General features: G+C 48.4%; 1 protein-coding gene across 1 annotated transcript in view; it reads right to left on the bottom strand.

Annotated features, from left to right (window-relative positions):
• The window catches only part of grin2aa (glutamate receptor, ionotropic, N-methyl D-aspartate 2A, a), a 262500-nt gene that overhangs the window by 74972 nt on the left and 175028 nt on the right, over positions 1 to 12500 (bottom strand). Inside the window, 1 exon segment of the mRNA XM_056287637.1 lies at positions 3284 to 3398. Within this exon segment, the coding sequence (XP_056143612.1) occupies positions 3284 to 3398 (115 nt within the window).

Raw genomic sequence — 12500 nt, 5'->3', positions numbered from 1 at the left:
GAGAGAGAGGTGAAGAGAGGGTTAAAAAAGGAACTGACTGAGGACACAGGAGGATAATTTATTTACAAATAACTGTGGCAGAGAGATAAAGAGCGAGACGGAGAGAGACAAATAGAGAGTGAGAGGGAGAGAGCAAGACAGAGAGAGAGCGATAAAGAGCGAGACAGAAAGAGAGCAGCACAGAGAGACAGACAGCGAGCAAGAGGGAGAGAGCAAAACAGAGAGAGCAATAAAGAGCGAGACAGTAAGACAGCAAGACAGACAGAGAGACAGACAGAGAGCGAGAGGGAGAGAGCAAGATGGAGAGAGAGACAGATAGAGAGCGAGACAGAGAGAGAGTGATAAAGAGCAAGACAGAGAGACAGATAGAAACAAAGAGCGAGACAGACATAGAGATAGAGCGAGAGAGCGCAAGAGAGAGAGGCAGATAGAGAGCGAGAGGGAGAGCGAGAGATAAGGAGCGAGACAGAGAGACAGAGAGATAGCGAAAGAGCGAGAGACAGCGAGATAGCGAAAGAGCGAGACAGAGAGAGAGCGAGACAGAGAGAGAGAGAGCGAGACAGAGAGAGAGAACGAGACAGAGAGAGAGAGCGAGACAGAGAGAGAGAACGAGACAGAGAGAGAGAACGAGACAGAGCGAGAGAACGAGACAGAGCGAGAGAGCAAGCGAGCGAGACAGTGAGAGAGCGAGAGAGGTTTAGAGGGAGGGAGTTGAAACGAAAGTGCGGGAAAATAGAAAAGGAGGTGAGCGAGAGGGAGAAAGAGAGGGATGGACAGAGCAAGACTATCTCGCTCCGTTCAGCCAGTTCTCTTTTTCCCGCCATACTTTCTATTTTCCTGTTTCACCCCCCTGTCAAAGCTATATGATATTAGGGTAATTCAAGGCGGGATGAGGGATATGAAGACGCATGGCTGCCATTTAAAGGCCATTACAATGATGGGAACACAAGGCCATTTGCAACGGCCATTAGTTTATATCGAGTCCAGTCCCCTTCACCTTTACCAGATGAAAGAATTCACTTTTCTCCCTCTCCCTCTCTCTCTTCATCGCTACTATTTTTTATTTAACCTTTATGTGGTGTGCGACAATCACCTTTACACACTGTGTGCTTTACGCTGAAAATGGCGTCCATCCAGACATGACTCCCATCCATGTTAAGTTGTCCCAAGCCAAAGCTCGTGCACGCTGATCATCTGAAGCTTTCCACCCACGTCACTTTTACAAGACTTCCACCTGGTTTTCTCACTTTCCTAACTTACGTAAACCATTTTTTAAGTTGTTTTCAGATGTTGAAAGTCTTCACTTGTTTGATTGTTTTGCAGGCTGTGCAAAGACGCCGCTGAGACAGTCCAGCACTTAGTAGCAGGGTGTAAGATGCTAGCTGGGCAAGTGTACACTGAAAAGCATAACAAAGAAGCTGGGACAGGTATATCTGTACTGAATACTGACCGGAAACCCCCAAGTACAAATGGACGACACCGCCAAAGCTGGTTGAGAGTGGCAGAGCTAAGATCCTGTGGGACTTCCAAGTTCCAGACTGACAAGCAGGTGCTGGCTAACCAGCACCTGCTTGTCAGTCAGACAGACTTGTCAGACAGACTGGTGGTTAACAAGGAACAGAAGACAGCAGCAGTGATGGATGTAGTAATCATGAGCGACGGCAACATCAGGAAGAAAGAGCACGAGAAGCTAGAGAAATACCAAGGGCTGAGGGAAGAACTAGACTGGATGTGGAAGGTGAAATCCAAAGTAGTCCCAGTGGTAATAGGAGCACTAGGGGCTGTGACCCCCAAACTGGGAGAGTGGCTCCAGCAGATTCCAGGAACAACATCTGAGGTCTCTGTCCAGAAGAGTGTGGTCCTAGGAACAGCTAAGATACTGCACAGAACCCTCAAACTCCCAGGCTTCTGGTAGAGGAGCCGAGCTTGAGGGAGACACATACGCATGAACGACATGGAGGATAGCGGAATGGTGAGGATGCAAGGAGTAGAAGTGATGAAGGTGTATGAGTATGAATACTTGGGGTCAACTGTCCAAAGTAACGGGGAGTGCAGAAGAGAGGTGAAGTAGAAAGTGCAGGCAGGGTGGAGTGGGTGGAGAAGAGTGTTAGGAGTGATTTGTGACAGAAGGGTACCAACAAGAGTTAAAGGGAAGGTTTACAAGAGACCAGCTATGTTGTATGGTTTGGAGACAGTGGCACTGGTGAAAAGACAGGAGGTGGAGCTGGAGGTGGCAGAGTTGAAGATGATAAGATTTTCACTGGGAGTGATGAAGAAGGACAGGATTAGGAACGAGTATATTAGAGGGACCGCTCAGGTTGGACGGTTTGGAGACAAAGCAAGACTGAGATGGCTTGGCCATGTGTGGAGGAGAGATGCTGGGTATATTAGGAGAAGGATGCTGAATATGGAGCTGCCAGAGAAGAGGAGAAGAGGAAGGCCAAAGAGGAGGTTATGGAGTTGGTGAGGGAGGACATGCAGGTGGCTGGTGTGACAGAGGAAGATGCAGAGGACAGGAAGAGATGGAAACGGTTGATCCGGTGTGGCGACCCCTAACGGGTGTGTGAATCTCACTTGGGTTGCATAAAACTAAGTGTTATTATAATAGTATAATGTTGTAGGTATAACAGTGGCCTTAAGGGCATTTTTAAAATTTTATTTTACCTTAATTCAAAAACATGGCATGAATACTGAATAAGGAGAATAAACACCAATGCAGTGAAACTGATTCAAACCCTGCTCAAAACTGTGTAAGAGTTTTGCCATGAGAGAGAGCAGCAAATACAAACAAACAAACAAACAAATAAACAAACAAACAGAAAAACCGGCTTGTGTTCTATTGTAACAGGGGTCTAAAATTCAGATTTGACCAGAAATGTAAAGCGCTTTGGGGGGCTGTTGCAGCTAGAGAAGTGCTATATAAAATGCAACTTGATTGATTGATTGATTAGTTGATTGATTGATTGATTGATTGATTGATTGATTGATTGATTGATTGATTGAGCACACAATGAGAATGTTACAGTTCCATAACAAAACCTAGTGGAGGTCCCCACATCACACCTGCACACATGTACGATTACAAAACCACACACAAGAACATGAAGGTACACAACAGAACACAAATATACACAAAAAAAAAACAGGGAACATGCAAACAGAAATGTGTGTACACACCCTCAATATATGTATATATATATATTATACACACACACACACACACACACACACACATCCCCACAACCCCCCCCCCCACACACACACACACACAGAGTTATCCTACCTTCTCCCACTCCCTGTCCTTGTTGAGAACGATGACCACCAGTTTGGGGTTTTCTTGGTAGCCATCCTCTGTGAAGGACAGGTCTCTGCCGTCCCACGTCACATTCATCATGTACCTATTAGAGAGAGAGAGAGAAAGAGAGAGAAATACCACTTACTATTTCTACTTTGTTTTTCAATCTACATACATTTTAATGTTTCAAAAGCTTTGGCAACACAGATGAACAATTTGTCATGCCAATAAAGCCAACTGAATTGAAATTGAAAATTGAGAGAGACAGAAAGAGAGAGAGAGAGGAGAGAGAGAGAGAGAGAGAGAGAGAGAGAGAGAGAGAGAGAGAGAGAGAGAGAGAGAGAGAGAGAGAGAGAGAGAGAGAGAGCACGAGAGAAAGAGATAGAAAGCGAGCGAGAAAAGAGAGGGACAGTGAGAGAAGAGAGAGAGCGAGAAAGCGAGAGCGAGAGAGAAAGACAGAGGGATGGGTGGAGAGATCAGAGGAGGAAGGACAGAGGGAAAAGGAAAGAAATAGAAACGTAATTACATTAGCATTTAAAGGTAACGGTCGCTCTAGGTTTTTCCATTGTCGTGTACCATTTAAACAGCTAACCACCACATCTGACCATCATGTCTGACCACCATCTCTGACCATCATGTCTGACCATCATGTCTGACCATCAGGTCTGACCATCATGTCTGACCCATCATATCTGACCACCATGTATGACCACCATGTCTGACCATCATGTCTGACCACCATGTATGACCACCATGTCTGCCCATCATGTCTGGCCACCACGTCTGACCACCACGTCTGACCACCATGTGTGACCATCATGTCTGACCATCATGTCTGACCACCATGTATGACCACCACGTCTGACCACCATGTCTGATCATCATGTCTGATCATCATGTCTGACCATCATGTCTGACCACCACATCTGACCATCATGTCCGACCACCATGTATGACCACCATGTCTGACCATCATGTCTGGCCACCATGTACGACCACCATGTCTGATCATCATGTCTGGCCACCATGTCTGATCATCATGTCTGACCATCATGTCTGACCACCACATCTGACCATCATGTCTGACCATCACATCTGACCACCATGTCTGACCATCACATCTGACCACCATATCTGACCACCACGTCTGACCACCATGTGTGACCACCACATCTGACCCCCATGTCTGACCATCATGTCAGACCATCACATCTGACCACCATGTCTGACCACCATGTCTGACCACCACGTCTGACCATCATGTCTGACCATCATGTCTGACCACCATGTCTGACCATCATGTCTGACCACCATGTCTGACCATCATGTCTGAACACCACGTCTGACCACCACATCTGACCATCATGTCTGACCACCACATCTGACCATCATGTCTGACCACCATGTCTGACCATCATGTCTGACCACCACGTCTGACCATCATGTCTGACCACCACATCTGACCATCATGTCTGACCATCACATCTGACCACCATGTCTGACCACTACGTCTGACCACCACGTGTGACCATCATGTCTGACCACCACGCCTGACCACCATGTCTGACCATCATGTCTGACCATCACATCTGACCACCATGTCTGACCACCACGTCTGACCACCACGTCTGACCACCATGTGTGACCATCATGTCTGACCACCACGTCTGACCACCATGTCTGACCATCACATCTGACCACCACGTCTGACCATCATGTGTGACCATCATGTCTGACCATCACGTCTGACCACCACATCTGACCACCATGTCTGATCATCATGTCTGACCATCATGTCTGACCACCACATCTGACCACCATGTCTGATCATCATGTCTGACCATCATGCCTGACCATCACATCTGCTCTGCTGCACCGCCGACAGTGAGTCATGTTTGATTCTTAGATTCAATGCTGATTAAATTGTCTGAATGAAAAGTGAGTAGCCTGGCATGCCACATTCAATAAGCCTTTGTGCACGTGTGCGTTTGTGTGTGTCTTTATGTGTGCGTGTTTGTGTAGCGGTCTATTCTGTTGCCTACCAACACGGGTTCGAATCCCCGTGTTGCCTCCGGCTTGGACGGGTGTCCCTAAAGACATAATTGGCCGTGTCTGCGGGTGGGAAGCCGGATGTGGGTGTGTGTCCTGGTTGCTGCACTAGCGCCTCCTCTGGTCAGTCGGGGCGCCTGTTCGGGGAGAGGGGGGGAGGATAGCGTGATCCTCCCATGCACTACGCCCCCCTGGTGAAACTCCTCACTGTCAGGTGAAAAGAAGCGGCTGGCGACTCCACATGTATCGGAGGAGGCATGTGGTAGTCTGCAGCCCTCCCCGGATCAGCAGAGGGGGGCATAGCAGCGACCAGGACGGCTCGCAAGGGTGGGGTAGATGGCCGGATACAATTAGGGAGAAAAAAATCCAAAAGACAAAAAAAAGAGAGAGAGAATCGCTATAATATGCTGTCAGTGCAAACTTTTAGCAAACTTTGTGTGTGTGTGTGTGTGTGTGTGCGCGCACATGCATGTATGTGTGTGTATGTGCATGTGTGTATGTGTGTGGTTTGTTTGAACGTTATTTTTGGACATAAACAAATAGGCTGATTATATGATTACATGACTATATGATTAGATATGGATGAGCAATAACACATAGAAAGCAGGGTACGAAAAGTATACAAATACTGATATCTACACACACACACACACACACACACACACACACACACATATGTATACAAATACTGATATCTTCACACACACACACACACACACACATATGTATACAAATACTGATATCTACACATACACACACACACACACACGTATACAAATACTGATATCTACACATACACACACACACACACACACACACACACACATATGTATACAAATACTGATATCTTCACACACACACACACACACACACACATATGTATACAAATACTGATATCTACACATACACACACACACACACACACACACACACGTATACAAATACTGATATCTACACATACACACACACCACACACACACACACACACACACACATGCAAATACTGATATCTACACACACACACATACACACGTCTAAACAGCAAGTGAGAAGCAGACAGAGGAAGGCCATCAGAGGAGGGGCATCAGAGGGCAGAGAGGCGGGACATCAGAGGGCAGAGAGGTGGGGCATCAGAGGGCAGAGAGGCGGGGCATCAGAGGGCAGAGAGGAGGGGCATCAGAGGGCAGAGAGGAGGGGCATCAGAGGGCAGAGAGGAGGGGCATCAGAGGGCAGAGAGGTGGGGCATGAGAGGGCAGAGAGGAGGGGCGTCAGAGGGCAGAGAGGCGGGGCATCAGAGGGCAGAGAGGAGGGGCGTCAGAGGGCAGAGAGGAGGGGCATCAGAGGGCAGTGCAGATGTGGAAACATGAAAACTAATACATCTCATCATCGTCCATGCTCATGCTTCCTTCTGTGTCTTGTGACATTGTTGCAACATTTTTTCTTTCTTTTTTGTTGCTGCTACATTTTTCTTGATCTCTTAATTGTTTGTATCTGGCGGCTTTGGCAACATTGTCCCCGATCTCTCGTGCCAATAAAGCTCATTAAACCGAGATGACCCACATTCACAGTAGCATGGTTTATGGGCGGGAGAGATAAACACAGACACACAGCCAAAAGATGAGAGCAAATCCTCGCTGACACACCACACACACACACACAGACACACACACATGAATGACTGACCCACATGGCAGGTCATATTAGCTAAGATGGAGGGTGCAGGGAAGATGTTCTCTGGACCACACGGCCTCAACATTAATCATATCAGCCCCTCTTCGCTCTTCCTCCCTCACTTGTGGCGTAAAATGAGAGAAAGGGCACTTTACCAACATCCTACCCCCTCCTCTTCTCGTTCTGTTCCCCTCCACATAAAGAAAAAGAAATGTGCAGCTGGGCTGATACGAAGCCTCGTGGGCTGACTGGCTGCTTGCATGTCTGGTGCTGCCGTGCCACCAGGCTTCAATAATGTAAAGACACACAAGAAAATCAAAACTCAGATTTGTCGTTTTGGGTTTTTTGTGTGTGTGTGTGTGTGTGCTCATGAAAACTAAGTGTCCCTCAATCTTTTAGTAAGCCGGGCACACGCTGTCTAGTTCAGCTGTCCTAATGCCGCTGAGACGTAAAGACTCCATGACACGATAGACTGCTGATATTCTTCTCCATATCGAGGGTGGATTATATTCTGGCGGCCTGTCCAGGGTGTCTCCCCGCCTGCCCCCCAGTGGCTGCTGGGATACGCTCCAGCATCCCCCCGACCCTGACAGCAGGTTAAGCGGTTGGGATAAAGGATGGATGGAAAAGAGGATAAGGAGGGCGTCCGGGTAGCGTGGCGGTCTATTCCGTTGCCTACCAACGCGGGGATCGCCGGTTCGAATCCCCGTGTTACCTACAGCCCGGTCAGGCGTCCCTACAGACACAGGTGGCCATGTCTGCGGGTGGGAAGCTGGATGTCGGTGTGTGTCCTGGTCGTTGCACTAGCGCCTCCTCTGGTTGGTCGGGGCACCTGTTTGGGGAGGGGAATAGCGTGATCCCCTCACGTGCTACGCCCCCCTGGTGAAACTCCTCACTGTCAGGTGAAAAGAAGCGGCTGGCGACTCCACATGTATGGGAGGAGGCATGTGGTAGCCTGCAGCCCTCCCCGGATCGGCAGAGGGGGCGGAGCAGCGGCGGGGACGGCTCGGAAGAGTGGGGGAATTGGCCGGACACAACTTGGGAGAAAAAGGAGGAAAAATCCCCCCCCCCCCCTAAAAAAAGATGTTAAGCCAACACTATCTCACACACAAACACATAAGGAAACCTTTGGTATACTCACTGCAATGCATGCGTGTGTGTGTGTGTGTGCACGCGTGTGTGTGTGTGTGTGATAAAATGTCATGGTATCAACATACACATGTCAACTTTTCATGGTGAAAACCTGGAGGAATGTACACCCAAGATAGACAAAACGTGGAAGCACTCTCTCTCTCTCTCTCTCTCACACACACACACACACACACACACAGACACACACACACACACACAGACACACACAGCCCACTCTAATGAAATGGGGGGAGTGATAAGGGGATGGCGGAGTGCACTTTGTGATTACGATAATCTGATTGGCCAGCAAGCAGCTGGGCAAGAGGACTTAAACCATTTGATTGGTGAATAGATCGTCTCTTCAGGTGTCAACAAATGCTGAAAGGAGGGCTTTGGATCGATGAGCCCCTCAAGACCAACACACACGCACACACACACACACACACACACACACACACACACACACACACACACACACACAGACTGAGAGAAGGGCTTTTACATGTACTATCCACACTTGCACTTGCTTCAATGTAGGGGTAATTGTAGACGCAAACACACACACGCACATGCACACGCACACACACACACACACACACACACATACACACACACACACAATGGATGTAACTGTGAACCCAATTATGTGAGTCTACAGCGGCGAACAAAGTTTGGGAATCAATACAACTGCCTCGGCTTTGCTCTTTCAGATGGCAACCTATTGTGCACCGTGCAACCACTTAGCTGGGAGAGACACCACACACACACACACACACACACACACACACACACACACACACACACACACACACACACACACACACACTAAGAAACTTCTCATTCTGGCTTTCCGGTCATATCTCCGAGAGGTCTCCCTCATTTTATCTGATCGGCTTATCTCTTCCTCTTCTGTCTTCCAGAGACAAAATCCAACACGCCACGCAGAGCCTTCATCACGGCGCCTCCTGCAGCCACTGATGCTCACACAGGTGGGAAAACTGCATTTTATATAGGAATAACAAGGAACGCTGGTGTGTGTATTTCCGGGCAGACAGGCCGGTGTGTGTCTGTGTGTAAATGGAGGGTTTGCAGGTGGTAATGGCCGGTATCACTGCTGTGGCTCGTTGGGTCTCTCTCTTTAACGCCCCCCGAAACAGAACGGTGGTGTAAATGTCCAGAGCAATTTCACCTCATTTCACCTGGGCGTCTTCACAACCGACTGTGCAGGCTCTCATGAGCAGACGTGGAAAATGTCTGGAATTTATTTTTGATTTTAAATGTTGTGCATGTGACCTGGTAAATGTAAATGAAACCCACTATAATTAAACTCGCCATTGTTTCAGTCAGTACCAGTAGACTGTGTCGTCTCAGCTCCTGTTCATTTTGTCTAAAAATGAATTAAAAAAAAAAGTCAAACATGGGCGTCCGGGTGGCGTGGCGGTCTATTCTGTTGCCTAGCAACACAGAGCTCGCTGGTTCGAATCCCTGTGTTACCCTCGGCTCGGTCGGGCATCCCTACAGACACAATTGGCCGTGTCTGCGGGTGGGAAGCCGGATGTGGGTGTGTGCCCTGGTTGCTGAACTAGCGCCTCCTCTGGTCGGTCGGGGCGCCTGTTTTGGGAGAAAGAGCATTATCCTCCCATGTGCTACGTCCCCTTGGTGAAACTCCTCACCGTCAGGCTGGCGACTCCTCATGTATGGCAGGAGGCGTGTGGTAGTCTGCAGCCCTCCCCAGATCGGCAGAGAGGGTGGAGCAGCGACTGGGACGGCTCGGAAGAGTGGGGTAATTGGCCGGATACAATTGTGGAGAAAAAGGGGGAAAAATCCCCCCCCCAAAAAAAGTAAAACATTTTAGTGAGAGTAGCTGATGAAGTTCATCACTGACTCTGGTGGACCGACATTGAGTTTTGTGACTATACACCATGCATAGTGTTTACAGTGATATGAAATTTTATTATCGTTTTAATTTTCATTGTCTATGCTCTTTGGAGCGTTAATGTGTGCTGATACTGCACACTGCCGTTCCTCCACAGGGATTAAACGGACGGGTAGGAACCAGTGTGGTATCATATCCTTCAAACCCTGCAGGCAGATGGTGAAACAGCATGCCTCCCTCGTGTCGTATCGGTGAGTGATTTGCCGGAGTCAAAGTTGAGAGCTGAGTCTTCCCCACGTCGGCGGCGTTACTGTAGTGGTACGGCAAGCCGTAAGGTGATGCTCTCATAATGCAACGGCCCCCCCGAGGCTCATTAAACATGTCCTTCATCTAATGGCTCCATGTCGCAACGTGATAATGACACCATCTATACACAGCTCCAGCAACCTGAGGACGCCGCTGGTCTTTAGAGACAAGAGGAGCCACATAATGGATTATCTGATCAGCTCCAAGGGGAAGAGATGTCACACCACATGAAGCCAACTCATCCTTCTTTTTAACTGCAATCTGACTTCTGCCAGATATTTGGCCTTTAAATCCCATGTCCAATGAGACACACACACACACACACACACACACACATTGGCTTCATAAACAAAGTGCGCAAAGCTGCAAAGCTGATATCAAGAAATCCCACCAATGGCTAGAAAAGGCTGGATTGAAGGACAGCACAGAGGTTCTGACCATACCAGCGCAAGGACAGGCACTCGGGACCGGATCGATCGAGGCAGGGGTCTACCACACCAGAACCACGATGCAGGCTGTGCAAAGATTCCCCTGAGACAGTCCAGCACTTAGTAGCAGGGTGTAAGATGCTAGCTGGGAAAGCGTATACTGAAAGGCATAACCAAGAGACTGGGATAGTGTACAGGAATATCTGTAAAGAATACAGACTGGACGTCCCCAAGTCCAAATGGGCAACACCACCAAAGCTGGTTGAGAATGGCAGAGCTATGAGCCTGTGGGACTTCAAGTTCCAGACTGACAAGCAGGTGCTGGCCAGCTGCTAACCAACCAGACATCGTGGTGGTCGACAAGGAACAGAAGACAGCAGCAGTGATGGATGTAGCATCCTGAGCGATGGCAACATCAGGAAGAAAGAGCACGAGAAGCTAGAGAAATACCAAGGATTGAGGGAAGAACTAGATCGGATGTGGAAGGCGAAATCCACAGTAGTCCCAGTGGTAATAGGAGCACTAGGGGCTGTGACCCCCAAACTGGGAGAGTGGCTCCAGCAGATTCCAGGAACATCTGAGGTCTCTGTCCAGAAGAGTGCAGTCCTAGGACCAGCTAAGATACTGCACAGAACCCTCAAACTCCCAGGCCTCTGGTAGAGGACCTGAGCTTGAGGAAGACACACACGCCTGAACGACATGGAGGACAGGGGAATGGTGAGGATGCAAGGAGTAGAAGTGATGAAGCGAGAGGGAAGTGGACACAGATAATCTGCATCAGATATGCTAATATGAAAGTATCATCCAATTTATAATTCAAATATTCAAATCATATACAAATATATTTGTATATTAAATATATCTCATTCAACGCTTACTGCCTTTCATCGACCAAGCAAAGACGATATAAACCACCAACTACCAAAACTATTCACACAAAGTCACACAAGACTGACAAAAAATTCCTCACATACCTTTAAAGCAAAGTATGGTGATGACATTAATGTGTGTGTGTGTGTGTGTGTGTGTGTGTGTGTGTGTGTGTGTGTGTGTGTGTGTGTGTGTGAAAACGGAAGATGAATGAATGACTCTCAGTTCAGATATGACTTTCATTTCATTTCTGTTAAACACTCGACTGATCTGCATCATTCATATTTTGTGTCGTTTTATGCTGATGACACTGATCTCTTTGTTTCTCTCTCTCTCTCATCATCAGCCGCTTCTCCGGGCCGGGGTCGCGGTAGCAGCAAGTTAAGCAGGGCCCTCCAGACTTCCCTCTCCCTCCAGCGCCTCCTGGGGGATCCCAAGGCGTTCCCAGGCCAGATTGGACATGTAGTCCCTCCAGTGAGTTCTGGGTCTACACCGGGGTCTCCTCCCAGTTGGTCCTCCTGGACCAGTCTGCGATGCCGAAAGTTGTCATGCCCCGGTCCCCGCCTTTGCCTGCCGCCCGGCCAGCATTGCACCCTACCCCAATCCTCATCCCCGCCAAATTCAGGTTCCCCAACTGGATGTATGGAGCGAAACATGTCTTGTGTTGACAGTATGTGTAACAGGCGCCCATATTGCCTGATAAGTTTATTTCAGTTTGCTCATGTAAAATATGATTTGATGAAACCTTCTCAACTCGTTGTGCATTTCCTTTAGTTTTCCTCCAACTTTAGTTCAGTAGAGTTAAGCTCATGTAGCTTGAGCCATATGCGGCTTTAGACGATTGCCAAACAGCCATCCATCCATTTTCCGAACC

The sequence above is a fragment of the Lampris incognitus genome, chromosome 10 (genome assembly GCF_029633865.1).
Source record: "Lampris incognitus isolate fLamInc1 chromosome 10, fLamInc1.hap2, whole genome shotgun sequence".
NCBI lineage: Eukaryota > Metazoa > Chordata > Actinopteri > Lampriformes > Lampridae > Lampris > Lampris incognitus.
The sequence above is the reverse complement of the archived record's forward strand: the minus strand, read 5'-3'. Positions and strand labels throughout refer to the sequence as shown.